This window comes from Perissodus microlepis, chromosome 13 (assembly GCF_051167445.1).
Source record: "Perissodus microlepis isolate ML-2025 ecotype Zambia chromosome 13, ASM5116744v1, whole genome shotgun sequence".
In the NCBI taxonomy this organism is placed as follows: Eukaryota; Metazoa; Chordata; class Actinopteri; order Cichliformes; family Cichlidae; genus Perissodus; species Perissodus microlepis.
Window position 1 is genome coordinate 4,983,855 of NC_140473.1, and position 17,885 is coordinate 5,001,739.

At 40.6% G+C, this 17,885-nt stretch overlaps 1 protein-coding gene across 1 annotated transcript; it reads right to left on the reverse strand.

Moving 5' to 3' along the window:
• Positions 1-3,572: 3,572 nt before the first annotated feature.
• On the reverse strand, positions 3,573-8,809 carry LOC146374532 (transmembrane protein 229B-like). The gene is made up of 2 exons (XM_084947682.1): positions 8,280-8,809; positions 3,573-6,311 (listed from the first exon to the last, which is right to left on the reverse strand). Exons 1-2 carry the CDS (start codon positions 8,326-8,328, stop codon positions 5,830-5,832), a joined length of 531 nt encoding a protein of 176 aa, XP_084803808.1. The 5' UTR covers positions 8,329-8,809; the 3' UTR covers positions 3,573-5,829.
• Positions 8,810-17,885: the final 9,076 nt, after the last annotated feature.

Here is a 17,885-nt window from a genome sequence, read left to right on the forward strand (position 1 = left end):
TGTTGCTGGGTCTGAAATGCACCGGGATGTCATGCTTGGAGAAAACTCTCCTAAGTTTTTCTGATACACCGGCTACATAGGGGATGACAATGTTGTTGCGTCTGTCCTTCTTATCCTCCCTCGTTGGTGTCTGGTCTTCTTTTCTGTGCCTCTTTGCTGACTTTAAGAACGCCCATTTAGGATAGCCGCACGTTTTGAGTGCTTCCTTTACATGTGTGTGTTCCTTCTTTTTTCCTTCAGGCTTAGAGGGAACATGTTCTGCCCGGTGGTGTAGGGTCCTAATTACTCCAAGTTTGTGTTCCAAAGGGTGATGGGAGTCAAAGAGGAGGTACTGGTCCGTGTGTGTGGGCTTCCGGTAAACTTCGATGTTGAGTTTGCCGTTCTCTTCAATGTGCACAGCGCTGTCCAGGAAAGGCAAACAGTTGTCCTTTGTGTCTTCCCTGGTGAACTTGATGTTTTTATCCACAGCGCTGTGCACATTGAAGAGAACGGCAAACTCAACATCGAAGTTTACCGGAAGCCCACACACACGGACCAGTACCTCCTCTTTGACTCCCATCACCCTTTGGAACACAAACTTGGAGTAATTAGGACCCTACACCACCGGGCAGAACATGTTCCCTCTAAGCCTGAAGGAAAAAAGAAGGAACACACACATGTAAAGGAAGCACTCAAAACGTGCGGCTATCCTAAATGGGCGTTCTTAAAGTCAGCAAAGAGGCACAGAAAAGAAGACCAGACACCAACGAGGGAGGATAAGAAGGACAGACGCAACAACATTGTCATCCCCTATGTAGCCGGTGTATCAGAAAAACTTAGGAGAGTTTTCTCCAAGCATGACATCCCGGTGCATTTCAGACCCAGCAACACGCTCAGACAAAAACTGGTTCACCCGAAAGACAAAACGCCAAAACACAGACTTAACAATGTGGTGTATGCTGTACAGTGCAGCGAGGAATGCCCAGACCTCTACATTGGAGAGACCAAACAGCCACTTCACAAGCGCATGGCACAACACAGAAGAGCCACCTCCACAGGACAAGACTCAGCAGTCCATCTGCATCTTAAGGATAAAGGACACTCTTTCGAGGATGCCAATGTTCACATTTTGGACAGAGAGGACAGATGGTTTGAAAGAGGAGTGAAAGAAGCCATCTATGTCCACTGTGAGCGACCATCTTTGAACAGAGGCGGGGGTTTACGACACCAACTCTCTGCCATCTATAATCCAGTTTTGAGATCCCTTCCCAGACGCCTTAACGCCCACTCACATCCTGGGCCATCTGACCTCAGGAATTCGCATGATAAGGTGGGGCCAGGTTTCACAATGAACACACCCGAAACTCTGGCTGATTGGGACCCACACCCAGTTTCACACCTTGGCTCAGGCGATTAGAAGATCATCAGGGGGTCCTTTTGTCCCTCTGTGGGGGGATACTCCCACTAGGTTTATATCTGGGACTCTCCACCATTTGACCTTAGAACTGAAGAAGCTTCTCGGATGAGAGGTGAAACGTCTTCAAGTAAACTTAAAGAAGTCCAGACGCTTTTCTTTGCAAGCTCCTTTGACTACGATGACCTGGATGACTGAGAACCTTCACAGACATGTCTGATGTGTGCATACTGCTTTCTTTCTCCACCTCTTGATCTTCCCCACTTACTGCTGCAACTTTGATCATCTTTGCTCTTGATGCAGCTGACAGCTTATTCTTTCTTTCCATTTCCAGACTGTATGCCGCAGTCATTTTTTCCAGAAGAACCTCATCTGTGATTTTAGGATTTTGCAGGTATAGCTTCACATCAGCTCGGATGGTGTCATCATGGAGGCCAGTGAGTACTGTCTGGAGAAACTGATTTTGGATGAGCTCCGAACTGTACTTTAAACCAGACTTAACTCTCTCTGAAGCAAGAACAAGTTGTTGTCTCAAATCCATTGCTCGCATCAAAAACTGGATTGGAGTTTCTTTTGGCTCCTGTACAGCACATGTGAGCGAGTGATACAACTCTGTGGCGTCTTTCTCAATGTAATGAGTCCGTAATATTTGCCTGAGAGCTTGCAAAGTCAAATCTACTCTACTCTCAAGGTAGCTTTTCAGTTTTGTTCCTGGGGTTATAGCTTGAATGATGGCTTCAACAATGTCTCCTTCATCATATCTTCAATGCCCTCTGGATTTGTCTTTCCAAGCTAGTGTATGTTAATTTGTCCTTTTGGTTTGGTTCTCCAATTTGTCCCATTATTTTCAGATCCCGTCGGTACAGTGGGTTTACAAAAGGGACACTTTGAGTGGCGACAGGGGTGACTCGTGTAGCATTCAGATGAGAAACACTTTCTCTCTGCTCGTCTGAATTACTGGGTGCTATCACATTTTCAGCCACAGGGTGGTGCTCTTGTACCACTTGTTGAGGCAACGGGGCATTACTTTCGCATCTCTTTTGCTTCACTTCATTAATTTTGTCATCTAATTCCAACAACAGAGACATTCCTTCATCTTCTCGTGCAGTAACATCCTCTCCCTCTAAGTACTGGAGAATACGCCGCCTCAGTTTACGAGGTAAGTCTTTTTCACTTTCATCCACGGCTAAACTGAGGGCAGCACAAATCTCATTCAAATCCGGTGCTAGCAGTGTAAGTAACTTTTCCTCTATCTCCTCAAGAAGTTGCTCCCAATCAGGAGACATCTGCTGTACTTTAGACATGACGAAAAACTTTTACCTTCACTGCCTTTTCTGGAAGGGATGGCACTGCCGTACGAGTTCAGGTGGGGGGTAGTGAGCGAGGCTAGTCACATGTAGCTCGTCCTTCTTTGCGGTATAAACTCCAAACCGGGCGGAAACACCAAGATTATGTTGCACCCTCAGAGAGACATGACTCCATTCTCCTTTTTCTTGCAACTTTATTCTCCTCAGTTCAGGTTTGGAGTTTACAGGCAGCATAGCGTATCATCAGCAAAACATCGCTTCCTCACGTCTCAGACACTGTTTGTTTTTTTCTGCGCTTACTGATGACATCACACATCTGAACTCTGACCTCCTGGAGCCAGTAAACTACAAAAATTAACTAGAAATGTGTCCAAAAACAAAACACAATTAAATAAGAATAGTCTTTAAAGATTTTCCCAACAATTCAGAAAAATTTAAGTTTTCTTAAACTACTTTCAGAGCGCAACACAGGCAGAAAACAGAAAGCCATGTTTCATATTTTTCTTTCCTCTCGTCATGTGGAAGATTGCAGGAAGACATAATGATGATGTGATTTCTCAATTTAGTACTGTGAGGCATTACATTGCTGTGTTCATGAAAAACCTATTTTATACAAAAATAGATGTAAAAACAAATTAATTTAAGCATCACAACCCAAAATTTACATATATTTGTAATATAAGTCATATATGTCATAATATATTTCCCTGGTCACCAAAACAGTATGGAGAAATTTACAAGGAAAATTTGATATTAAAAAAGACACAACAGCAAGTGTTTTTAGGTCTAAAATAAGGCCTTAGCAAAGCCTTTTCCTTCTGTTACCCTCATTGCTGCTGTGAGATTTTCCTGTAGATTTCAACCACCGTCATTTCTTAAAATGTCTCTGATTTTTGTGTTGTCTCACTCACTTTTCTTTTGTTTCCTTCCCCCCGGATAGCAGAGGATGATTAAAATGAGAAAATTAATTACATTTTAAAGTATTACAACCATAAATGAATATAACTTCTTGCTCTGAAAAGTGAGTAAATCTTCATGTAAAAATTATTTATGGATACTTTTCGTTTTACTTTTCTTACTTGTAGCTGTATTAATCGATGCCCTCAATCATTAAATACTCCTCAATCCAAGCATGAACTCTAAGTCACATCTGTATTAGAAAGCGCTGTCCTGCTCACTGAGAAGCATTTCATGGACTAACACATAAAGACTAAAGGATGTAAACCCTGCAATAGAAGTGATTAAAGAATGTGAAAACTGTACTCTCCCATCAGATGTAATTGTATGTGAGTGCTGAGAGAAAAATAAATAAATATCTATAGAAATAACATTATGTGCTTTCCTTGCAAGATGACTGTCACTCATAAACTTCAGTCCCAGTGGCTGAAAGGACTTAAAAACACAAGTTTCAACGAGTATCAGGAACGCAGCCTTGTTGTCAGATGACACTGCTGTTAGGTGCCAACTGCCAGATTCCTATTTAATCATCACTGTTTAATGGAGTACGGGATTTCCCCCAGTAATGCACAAATGACTGTAAATGAGTTCAAAGCATATTTGGCTGTGAGATGCCAGTCGTAATTATCGATGGCACCCAGACTAAAAAAACAAATACAAATATTTTTTTAATGAACATTTTCTGAATTGTTTTCACTACACTTTTCCCATGGACGTGTAAGCTATAAATTAAGATCCAGGAACGTTGCCCTGCAATAAAACGTTCCAGCTAGGTGGGACAATATTTATTAATAAGTAATGGGAACTATGGGTGTGGAGCTTGCTGCGCTGGACATTTCTGATTGGTTGAGTACTTGTCTTCTGCTTTTCAACCACCTACATTTGTCATGTAGTCTCTTACAAAGCTGACATTTAAGAACTGGTGACACTGGTGAAATCAGCAGTGTAATTAGCCTTCAGTCGACAGTCTGAAAGAGCCTTTCAATAAAGATTTGAATTGTTCCAGATACTTTGGGGGTGGTAGTGCGTAAGCTTAATGATGTTATTGTCATATATGAAGATAATTTAAAGCCCACTTATTAGGTTTTGTCTACTATTTTATTTATCCCCAGTGCTGAAATTTGAGCTTGTTTGAATTCAGAATTTTACTGCTTTAGGTGCACCAGCAAAAAATGTTACCAGGAAGGCACCAATCACAGCACAGACAAATGTACAGGGCTAAACGCACAATGCAGGGTACGTGTTTGTGTTTTTGACTAACTAGTTTCTGGTCTGACACTTACTTTTCAGCATTTAGCTACATTTGTGGACATTTCCTGTTTTTTATTCTCACTGTTTGTTTAATTTTTGCTCCCATCTACTACTTTGCAGGACGCTTTCTCTCACGTTATCTGTGGAGACTTAAATAGGCCTGTGTCTTGTCTTGCATAGACAGAGCGTAAATCTATGTTTGCCTTTGTGTAATGTGCATGTGCACCCGCATAAAAGGGCCGAACCACGTGTGCTGTTATTGTTCAGGTTTTTTTTTAAATACATACACTAACTTCCTCATTGCATATCGGTACAAGCTGTTTTAAACAATCTTTTTAAAGGATGAAATATTGGAGAGTTCCTTGTTCGCTTACGTGCATGAATTTGGCCTTGAAGCTACAAAGAGAAGAGCATTTATGTTGCATTGAGAGAATAGATTGCTGGAGTTTCTTCTACTTTCAATGAGGCTAAACGTTTAAAGTAAAACTGCTTCTTAAAGCAAAGATATAAAAAGGTGAGTGTTGACTGTATTAAGCGATTGGATTCTTGTAGCTTAGTGTGAATAATCCTTTGGGAAAAGATCAAAGGATTTAAGAAAGCTGGCTTCACTTTCTCAATAGTTCAACGCTCATTGTTGATCATTCTTTCTGTTTTTATTCACTTTACTATAAAACTACACCTGCTGTTTCTTCATAATATTTTATTTTCCAAGTGTCCAGGCTAATTCATATCTGTGGCTTTGTGTAGAGACTTTTTGTTATCTTATTTTGCAAAATCAAGACTACTCCTTTAATGTACTTTCACAGTCAGGTTTATTATACTGCTAAAAACAACAGAATAGTTACTTTCAATATAATTAATATGAAATTAATTAATTAAGTGTTTTGGAAGCACATGAGTCCAGATTGTCACAACAGCGGTTCAGTTATGCAGTCTTATTCTTAAAGTGTGCCTGATCACATGCTGTTCTGCTATATATGCAGCCACAGCCCAGGGAAGTGCATAGTCCAGAGTTATCAGTCCTCTCAGGTTGTACCTATGGCCTGAGTAGTCCCATGGACAGGCTCCCAACAAACTAAGCCCCACACCCCAGCTGAACTCCCACAGGTAGATGAAAACAGTGTAGAGCACGAGCCGCACAGTCAGTGGGTGATTCTGAGCGAGCATCAGGGCCCTCAGCCTCTCCATGAGATAGATTGCTGTTGCATACATGGGCAGCGCCCACAGACTGCTGTGGCCTGCCAGCCTCCTGTCCTGGGTGCTGCACCAGTCCCACACAGCAGTGAAGGCCACCTCGCAGAGGCAGCCATGCAGCGCATACACGTAGAGACGAACAAGAGCAGAAACAGGTCGAGCAGGGCTGCTGCCATGTGGTTCTGCTGGGAAGTCATTTTCAACAATCCCTGTCAAAAAGAGACAGAAATTACTGGATGTTTTCGTCTTTTCTTAAACTATTTAATATGTGTAGTTTTCTAAATAACTTTTCAAAGATTTTTAATAGTTTAGAGTAAACAGATTAAGCCTGGGCTAATAAATGATGAGAATAAATTAGATGAGTGCTCTCATTTCTTTGCTGTAAATATTAAGGGCATCCAGATCTTTAGCTCAGCTTAGCAGTAAGACTGTTCAACTGTTTTTGTAGGGTTTCACGTTATAATGCAAAGTAACTAGAGGTGCCTGTTGTTGTGATTTGAGAGAAAAATTTAATTGAATTCGGCACTAGTGCTGTCAGAGGTATGAACTTCTATTTGTTTCATTTGTTCAACAGTTTAAATATTAAAAAAGCCGTCAGACTATTTCTTTGCCTGGGGCACCCTTTTCTTAGGTCTGTCTACCTGTCAACCTAATAAATTCAGTTCACTTCTAATGTTTACTGTGCACAGACAAGAATGACTTTGACAGCCAATTGCCCATAAAGTGTTTTTATTTGAAAGAATTTGTACAGAATAAAAATAAAAATTATAATAATTGCTGACTTTTATAAGACTTTACGTTAGTTCTGGGTTGTGTCAGACTAACTCCCCCCCCCTCTGTCTCCAGCTGTTCTACAATGTTCAGTCAGCCTGTAGGTTGAATGTACAGTATTACATATATTGTTATTGTATCTTTATTTCAGACATATAGAGCAAACCACTATATACACGTACACATACTTGCATTTACACATACAAATACGAATATATATGTACACACACACACACACACACACACACACACACACACACGCGTATGTGCTACATGGACTGAAATGAGGTTTTAAAGGAAGATGCTGCCTGGTCAGAAATATCACTGAAAATTAATATTTAGGTGGTGAAACAAATTAAATGTAAAATATGTTGAAGTAAACATCAGTTTCAGAAAACAATATTTACAAAATATTAACGTTAGCTGAGGGTAACAGCTAGCCTTAATTAACCAAAGTTCAAAGACTATAGTTTAGTTTTCACTTCCTATTTTCTCATTTTTTGTGGAAGGTTCAAGCTTTTGTATTATGAATTTTATCGAGATGATTTACATTTGTAAATGTTAATACAACTATTAAAAGCCAAACTTAAAAAGTTTACTGATTTCAACAAACTATTCTGTGCCACGTTTTTTTCTCATAATGTCTCTGGATTATGGGTTATGTCTCTCACTCTTTTGTTTTTCATGGATGTAAAGTAAGATGATCAAAATCAGAAAAAAATGAAATGATAAATTACTTCAACCATAGATGGGAATAGCTTCCTGCTCTGAAAAGTAATCAGATTATTTACGGATAAAAGTCTGTTTTAAAGACATTTTCCTTCCTTTTAATTACATTATTCAACACTCTCTTTCATGAAATTGTAAAGTCTGAGCAATAAATCCTGTTTTCATAATTTCTTGAACGGGTGTCGAAGGCTGTTAAGTCTATTAATATATTAAACAGCATGTTTAACATTAATCTACCTTGCCAGCATTTTCCTGTCCAGATAAAAAAAAAATCATAAAATTTTAAGAGAAAGAAAATTTTGTTGAATTTTGTTCCTTACATTATTACAAGTTCAAAATGAATTCATTCGCTCATTCTCAGGCCACGCAGCACAGCTGACAGCCTCTCGTGTGGATTAACAGGCTAATAGCCCTACTTAGCAAATTAAAGGCTTAGACTGACTTCAACAAGTTTTCACTTTGCTATAAATATCAGCTAGGCGACTTTCACGGTCAATTATTTTTCCCAGTCAATACAATCAGTAATAATTTACCATCTGTACAGAATTGAACTCCATCACTTTGCTTCTTCACTCAGTGCAGAAGAAATAAAGATGCAGTGGCAGGTAGCACCACCTCAAGTTTTTTCTTCTTCAGTCATTACACATTTTAAAATGCTATTAGCAGTTATAACTCACCTTGATCGTTACCTCGCATTCGCCTCACATTGAGTTTACTCGTCTCCATTGCTTGTCGGCATATGGGTCTCTGTGCCTTTGTAATCTCTTAGCTCTCTAGTGTGTGTGTGTGTGTGCATGTGCTTGGGTCTTGGGCTAAACATTAAGCTGCTCCATGTTATCAGAGTGAGACAGTGATGTCCCTGTCACAGGCTGAAGCTGTGAACTGAGGGAAAACTCGGGAAGCAAACCTGGACCACCTGAGCAGTAACTGTGTGTGTGTTGTGTGCAAATCCTAGTATTGATCCCACAGTGGCTGTTTGAATGTTTTAAGCATACAATAAGTGAGCGAAGAATTGTATCGATGAGTGTTTTCAAAGGGCAGACACGGAAGCGCCATATAATGCTGTATCTGAGTCATGCAGTGGGTCAGATTGGCGGTTATCAGTGAACTACAGTACCTGGGTGTGTCAGAGAAGCTAGTCAGAAATCATATTAATAGATTAGTTTAATATTTACATTATATAATCAGGTAAATTAAAGAATGGCACTTTGGTTGGCCAGTCCACCACTTTTCCCACCTAAGACACTTCAACAAGTCTGAATCAGATTGCCGTGAAATCCAGAAATTTCATTGTTCAGTCATAATTTAGGACATATTAATTGGGCATTTACCTTTAAAATGATTAGTAAAGATTAGCGCAATAACACAAATTTAGAAAGTGAACAGAAAAAACAATACACCAGACACCCAGTACAGACTAAAACGTTTGGTCCAAGTACAGCCTACATTCAAATAGCTTTCAATATTGTCATAGTTACATCATATTCAAATGTATTGTATTTATTTGGTGTGCATAAAGACCTTTCACCGTCCTCTCTGTAGCTAGTTTATGCATTTATTAGTTTATTTAGGGAGCTGAATGGCTCAGGTACAGGGGAGAAATTTATATGATGTTATTATGTTTTCTTTTCTTATTATAGAAATAAGGAAGTGGATTACGCTCATTAATCACTGACACCAACTGACATGTACACAAAGATGCCAATATACAAATAAACACATATGGTACAAATATGGAAGCGAGCTCTTAACAGCCTGGTTTCACACATGCATAGTATACACTGCAACCATAAAGTGGGTCTGAGAGCAGATGTCAGTCCTGACGTGGTGGCGCTGCTTGCTTGTGTGTGTTTGTTTTATGTGTACGCTAATAAAACAGTTGAATGAATGGCAGCTCTCCAGATCAGAGTCCAGTGATTCTGGCAAACACACAGCTGACATTTTATAGTACGGCATGACAGCGGACGGGATGAGTGAATTCTGGTAGATCATGAAGTCAAGTATGGTGTAATCCAGGAAGATGAACTGGTCTCAGTGTCAGCCCACATCAGTTGATGGCTTGATTATTCTTCTATGCGTCAAAAAGAGGTCACACTATTTAAGCCGCTTCAGCCTGACTGTGTTTGCTGTGCATCTGCAAGCTGCATTGCAACCCACCTCTACCCTAGCTCCCCCTTTGATGCTGTGTCTGACTCAATCATCACTACATTTGTTTTCAATGTTGCCTGTTGTGCTCTGTGCTGATGTCTTGCTGCTGTCCTTGCCTTACACTTCCCTTGTATGCATGTGGAAGGGAAGGACCCAGATCAGAGCAATGCCACTAAATATGAATTCCTGCAGATAGAGATAAAAATCATCCTTTGACAGCAGTGGCCCTGGCTCATCTGAAGAAAAGACAAGATTCAGTAAGTCCCATAAAGGTGACTCTGTTAATCTGGATGTATCATTGATTAGCAACCAGTGATCAAAGACAAAACAACCTGGACTTACCAGAAGCTGAGGACCATGAGAGAGAAAAATCACACAGACACACCAACCAACTTTGCACCCAAGGTGCTGTACAACAAAAGGAGTGTGGAAAACAACCCACCACCAAAGGTTCCACGGCTACTGGCTTATCCTCGGTTCACCTCAGTAAAAAACAAAAAACAACATTAAAAGTCCCAAAAATCTAATAGGACACTTAAGCCCCTTTTCCATTAGTACCTACTTGGATCGATTTGGCACGGTTTACTACGGTTTTAAGGGTTTTCCATTGTGGTCATAATACCTGCTACCAAGTACTATTTTAGCACCTCCCCACCCGGGGTTCCAAGTGAGCAGGTACTAAAATGTGACGTCGTCAGACTGCATGCCACCAAGTGGGGAGAGAGACCACACACATTACGCTACATCTACACTAATCCGGATAAATTTGAAAACAGTGTTTTTGTCTAAAAACGCTCTGCTTTCACACTATCGTTTGTAATCGTTTACGAACAGTTGTTCATCCACACTGAAACGACTGAAAATGCTTATGTTCCTGTATTGCACATGCGTGAAATGTAAGACAATTCGACCTGCGTTATTTCTGTCTGCCATTTATTTTTGAAATGTTGCTGCTAAATGTCGAGGAAAAGCACCGAGTTTTTTTAAATGGGCTGACTGCGTTTTCGCAGTCCATACTGTGACGTGAAAACGGCGTTTTCAAATGTATCCACTTTGGAGAGTTTTTTCAAAGAGTTCAGTTTTCCTTGACCAAAAACGCTGTCTCAGTGTGGACGGAAGGCCAAAGCGGAGACATGGCCTTAGGTAGTACTGCATTGTAATGGAAAACCAGTCAACCTGAGTTGAGTCGGGGCGAGCCATAGTGAGTCGATTCAAGTAGTTACTAATGGAAAAGGAGCTTTAGCACCAGGCTCATTGCTCACAGTCAAACTAAAAAAATCTACTCCAAGCATACAATAATAAAAGACGCACACACTTTTAAAACAAAGAAAGTAAAGTACACAAGCCTAGGAATTTAAACTCCACAGGCAAACAGTTGCCTGCACCGATGATGGTCGTTATGACATTTGATCCTAGCAAACACTCCAAAAAGGCGCTCTCTGTGGCGACTGGAGCAAGTCAAACGTGCAAGTACAAATATCAGATGTAAGTAAACACCAGCAAAATAAACGGGCAAGAGATCACTCAAGCCCAGCTATGTTTTATTCTAATTTATAGTCAGTAGCAAAATAATGCCAAATGCTACTTACCCCAGAATTAAGGACGCTATATCAGTTGCTGGTAGTAGTGCAGCGGCTCTCTCCACAACGGCTGGAAATAAGTAAGTCGGCCAATCTGTAAACAGGACAGCAATAAGCCACTATACCACTTATTTAACCTTTAAAGTGGATAGGAGGATACACATACGGCCTACCTGTAACTGTTGTAGAGCCTGATCGAAACTGCCTGATTATCCCAAGAAAATAAGTGCATTGGTGCCTGATACTGCACTCACAAAAGGCAAAGAAGCAATTAATAGGGAAATGAAGCCTGCATGGCCATATACCGACAGTCGCCACCCTGCAATTAGAGTGCAGGTGTGTTTCCACTCAACCCAACCCGAACAGCAGCCAGAGAGAGAGAGAGAGAGCGAGAGAGGTGGAGACTAACCCATCTGGCTACATTACCTGCAGTCAGCTGAGACTGAAGAAGTCACTTGGATGATTGATGAAATGTTTCTCCCACTGAAAACGCTACGTTCAGATGAACAGAATCAACGTCTCAGATTTCCTTACCTGGATGACTAAGCATGCATCAGGACAAGTTCCAGTAAGGGGAAAGGATGTTTAAATAAGATCCAACAGAGCGATCAAATGGGATGCAATGACATAAATCAGGATGAGAAACAATGGGACAGAATGGCTCAAGCTCAAAGGCTTCATTACATTAGTGATCTCATGAGTCAGACCCTATTCATTGCCAAACCCCACCATCATTTGATCTCAGATACGCACGTTGTATCTTCAACTGTGGTAACATGAAAGTTGAGAAACTAACATGTTACCAAAATCTGTTGCTAAAGTTTTCAAAACCACTTTTGTCATAGTTCCAAATAGAGAGCATGCCTTCAAGACTACTTTTTGCCATGTTGACACAGAGACAGTTTCATAAGATGGTAAACAATACCATCTTATGGGATTGTAAAAAAAACCCCAAAACCCTAAGATTAATTGGGCCAAAAGGTATCGAGGTTACAAAGAAAAATGCAAAAAAGAAGATTTGTTTTTTATGGTCTCTGGAATTAATTTTTGTCCATTACTAGATGTAAAAGATGCAGTCATTGTGATATTATCCATTGATAAGCATGTTGGCCGTTACTATTTTAGTGCTTTGAAACCAGAGTTGATAAAAAGGAACAGATCTGAGTGAAAGGGACACTGTATGCTCATAACACCAGAACCTGTCAATCATAAACCCCCTAGGGCAGCCCCGGCCTATAGTATAGCCCATTTTATCATCTGTATTGTGGTTCTTAATGAGGGTAATAATGTCAGTCAGTAAGTAAGGCTTGAAAGTGAAAAGGAGGAGAAGGGTTGCTTTCTCATAGACTTCTATACAATCAATGTAACTTTATTCTTTCATGAGTTTCTGACCACTTATAAAATGTGTTCAATGTGCTGCCCATTGTGTTGGACTGTCAATGCAACCCTCTTCTCCCACTCTTCACACACCACAGGAGAAATGCCAGCACAGGCATCCAGTATCCGTAGTTTCAGGTGCTGCACATCTCGTATCTTCACACCATAGACAATTGCCTTCAGATGACCCCAAAGATAAAAGTCTAAGGGGGTCAGATCGGGAGACCTTGGGGGCCATTCAACTGGCCCACGACGACCAATCCACTTTCCAGGAAACTGTTCATCTAGGAATGCTCGGACCTGGCACCCATAATGTGGTGGTGCACCATCTTGCTGGAAAAACTCAGGGAACGTGCCAGCTTCAGTGCATAAAGAGGGAAACACATCATCATGTAGCAATTTCAAATATCCAGTGGCCTTGAGGTTTCCATTGATGAAGAATGGACCCACTATCGTTGTACCCCATATACCACACCAAACCATCACTTTTGTTGTTCCAACAGTCTTGGAGGGATCCATCCAATGTGGGTTAGTGTCAGACCAATAGCGGTGGTTTAGTTTGTTAACCTCACCATTCACATAAAAGTTTGCCTCATCACTGAACAAAATCTTCTGTGTGAACTGAGGGTCCTGTTCCAGTTTTTGTTTTGCCCATTCTGCAAATTCTGTGCACCGATCTGAGTCATCCTCGGTGAGATGCTGCAGTAGCTGGAGTTTGTAAGGGTGCCATTTGTGAGTAGCTAAGGGGTGTTCGACTAATGCCACTCTCCAGTGACATGCAGCGAGTGCTACGCTGTGGGCTCTTGCTGAATGAAACTAGGACAGCCACTGATGTTTCTTCATTAGTGACAGTTTTCTTGCGTCCACATTTTGGCAAATTCAACACTGAACTGTAGCATGGTAGATGGGTGGTCTCGTAGGGTGTCTTGCATTGAAATCTGCTGCAATGACCCGGTTACTGTGTTCACCAGATATCAACATAATTTCGATCCGCTCCTCACGTGTTAACCTCTTCGACATGTCAATGGCTGTGAACAAAGAAACTTGTAAATAACTCATGAAAGAATAAAGTTACGTTGAAACCAAGCACACCATTGTTTTTCTTGTGACATTACCAATAAGTTTGATGTGTCACATGGCCCTCTTCCTATTGAAAAAACAAAAGTTGTATCCAAGATGGCCGACTTCTAAATGGCCACCATGGTCACCACCCATCTTGAGGAGTTTGCCCCCTCACATATACTAATGTGCCACAAACAGGGCTTTAATATCACCAACCATTCCCATGTTATTACGGTGTATCCATATAAATGGCCCACCCTGTATATCTCTCATGTATCTTTAGATGTTTTTGTCTTTTCAAACAAATAATTGATTTAACAACTATACACAACAATCCGTAGTGGTAACTAGAATTGCCAGTAATCAGGAAATCATATGACACATATAAGAAAAATCTACGATACATCCATGTTTAAACAGTTTGAAATCTCTTCACATTTCAGCCTCACTTCATATTATAGTTTACTTTATTGTAGAGTTTTGCTTGGAGTATCAAGCTTAAGAGTACACGATTTTCTTTATTTAAGGATGATTGAGTGTGATATGAGTATAATATGATTTATGCAATGTTATATAAAAAACCTTAAAAATACAATTTTATTTTTGTAGCACTTCTAATATGATCTGTCCTCGCTTCATTATCCCCATTACCCTCAGGACAATTTTCTCTCTCTTTTTACTTACTATCGTCTTCTTGCTCACTATTTGGTACACAGGCAGACCTTTATTAACGCGAGGACTGATATCAGTCTGTCTTCTTACAGCCTGTTTCTGTTTTCAACCTGATTGTGATACCCAAAAAGATAAGTTAAAAGCAAGTAAGTAAAATTTTATTGGCCATATGCTTTCAACCTTTCAAATGCCAGAAGATAAAACCAAATGTTAAGCAAAAGAGACCACTGATTTCCCAGATCTTAAGCTCAAAGGAAGAGAGAAAAATGTACCATGTTGACCATTAAAAAAAATGAAATAGCAACATGGCATTTGGTTGTTTAGGAAGAGGAGGAAGTTTCAGGAGTGACGGCGGTGAGAGAGAGAGAGCGAGTTTTGAGAATTGAGAGATTTGTGATGTTTAGCGTGTTTGCAGTGTGTTGTTAGTGTATTGTGTTGTATATTTAGTGTGTAGTGTAGTGGATAGTTTTGTTTTGTGTGTCTGCTGAATGTCACGGGTGCTGCCAAAAAGCCACCAAAGCCAGACGCCGTCTGTAGGTGGAAAACAGGAGTGATACACTTCCTGCTTTCATGCCTGCAGGTATCAGGCTTGTGATGTTCTCCTTTATTTTACAGTGGACAGAAATGAGTTGTTGGAGTGGCACAAATAATTTGTGTGGCATCTTATTTGATGCAGAACGCCTGATTGTAATGTAAATAGTTTGAAATAGTTTTAAAAAAATGCCTTGGCTGCATTTTTAGGTAAGTAGCTGCATATAACTGTGTTGTTTGCAAAACTTGTGCATAGGTTTTGAAAATTTACAATTTATATTTGCATTTCAAGTTAATGATTCGTTAAACATTTTTGTAGTTATTATAGTAAAAATTACAACTTTTTTCTACTTGGATTTAAAGATTTTTGTGTCTGATTTTGGATCAATTGTGTTAATACAGTATGTCAAAATGATAAAATAACTGTAATTCAGACATGTGAGGTTTTGCTGAAAAGAATGATACCAAACAAGGGAAGGTAAATATTTTTAAAGGTGAAATGTAGAAGTAAAATCAAAAGTAGTCAGAAACAGCCAACTATACCCTGGAGCCCAGAGGGATAAACATTTTTTCAAAGTAACACAATAGTTACTTTTCCTAGCAATTAGTTACTTGTAACTCAGTTACCGTCAAGGCTGGGGCGGCAGTGGTGTGGTGTTACGAGAAAAGGACCCAAAATGCAGGTACTGGCTGGGGTGCCAGTGGGTGTTTATTTACAGTGAGGGCGAAGTACAAAACAGGAAATAAGGAACAGGGAGCTACTAAAGCCTAGACTGGGAAAAAACTAATAAACAAACCTGAAAGGATAAGGACACGGGATGATACACAGAGATGACACGGAGAAAGCAGGGCAGAGACGCGGAGAAACGCTGAATAACACAGACGAACTGACAAGGAACACAGGCAGGCACACACTATAAATACACACAAGGTAATGAGGGAATGACACACCAGAGGGGAACACAGCTGAACCTAATTAGACACAACGAGACACAGACCTTCAAAGTAAAACAGGAAATTCACAAACTGTTCTACAACACTAACTTAGGGACACGAACAGAGCACAGGAGGGAGAACACTAAACACAAGAACCAAACCCTAAGAACTAATACAAAATAAGAATTAACACAAAACATAAGATGATAACAAAATGAAACACAAAATGCTGGGTCAAACGACCCAGGACCATGACAGTTACTAACTCAGTTACTTTTTTGAAGAAGTAACTAGTAACTATAACTAATTACTTTTTCAGAGTAACTTGCCCAACACTCCTGGTGAGTCATGGACTCTTCCAGGGCTGCCCTGTGTCATGGATTCTGTTCATAGTTGTTATGGACAGAATTTCTAGGCGCAGCCAAGTGGCGGGAGGGTTCCACTTGGGTGGTCTCAGAATCTCACATCTGCTTTTTGCAGATGATGTGGTTCTGTTGGATTCGGCCTCCAGCTCCGACTGGAGCAGTTCACAGGCCAGTGTGAAGCGTTGGGAAAGAGGATCAACACCTCCAAATCCTCAGCCGGAAAGGGCAGAGTGTCCACTCCGGGTCAGTTCCTGCCCCAAGAGGAATTTAAGCATCTTGGGGTCTTGTGCACGAGTGAGGGGAGTGAGCGATTGACAGACAGACTGGTGCTGCAGTGATGCAGATGCTCTACTGGGCCGTCGTGGTGAAGAGAGACCAGAGTGTATAAGCGAACCTCTCAGTTTACTGGTCGATCTACGTCCTTACCCTCTCTTATGGTCACGAGCTGTGGGTAGTGACTGAAAGAACGAGATCGAGGATACAAGCAACAGAAATGAGCTTTCTTAGAAGGGTGGCTGACCTCTCCCTTAATGATAGTGTGAGGAGTTTGGCCGTCCGGGAGGGGCTCAGAGTAGAGCCGCTGGTCCTCCACATCAAAAGGAGCCAGTTGAGATGGTCCAGGCATCTGACAGGGATGCCCTCTGGACGCTACCTATCTTTTTTTTAATATATTAAAAAGCAGTGTCATTGAGGTATTTTAAAATGCCATTTCATCACCCTGAAATGCACTGGCTTCCTCAAAATCCTCTGCTTACCTCATGGCACACCGGCTGAGAACTATTAAAATAACATTTAAAGCTACTTTGTGGAAGTCTTGCTAAGCTTACTGCTGAAAATCTAAGTGTACAAACGACTGCTTGGAATAACGTTAAGTTGCCACTATATGAGCTCACCTTATGTCACATTGTTTGGAGAGGGATCTGCTGCTGCTTCGCTGGCTGTTTATAAAATGAAAGTCGTTTCATCATGGTGTTGTGCTGGGTTATTTTGGTAGTGGCACATCTACATTGGCTCCGTATCTTTAATAACTGCTCACAGTTACACTAGTCAACATGGTCACTCTTGTTTTGAAAGAAATCTCCTTTCTTTCGTCTTCTTGTTAGTTTTATAGTCTGAAACTGTTTCCTTGAGATGACATAGCATAGGGTGCATGTCAACAGTCACCTTGATAGAGTAAATTAGCTGTACTTTAAAGGAGAGACCAGGTGTAGAGTGGACTGGGGAGGGAATTTATAGCAATTTAAGTCACATACTAACTGTGTAGAAAAAAAAAGAAAAAGAAAAACAAATGTTTTGCATTCCAAGCTTGCCGTGGCCCCTCCTACTGTTAGGGCCCTGGATAGTCTTTCCCACATTCCCCCCACTAAGCAAACAAAAAGAAAGGTATCATCTCCCCATAATGTCAAATAATTTACGATTCTCTCAAAATATTCATTATTACACAATTTCCTGACATATTGTGTGTCATAAAATGTCAAGAAAAATGTCATAAAGGTGCTTATTGCACGTCACCGTCTATAATAGCAGAAGTGGTTCAGCTGCAGAGCCGCTTCTCTGGAGCACTCATAACCCACAAGTTCTAACAAGCCCTCAGACAAAGACAGCAGTTATA

Coding starts and splice junctions, on each gene's coding strand:
- LOC146374532 (XM_084947682.1), bottom strand. CDS start 8,328: ATGGAGACGAGTAAACTCAATGTGAGGCGAATGCGAGGTAACGATCAA. Junction 6,312..8,279: donor AATGCGAGGTAACGATCAAG/GTGAGTTATAAC, acceptor TCTTTTTGACAG/GGATTGTTGAAAATGACTTC.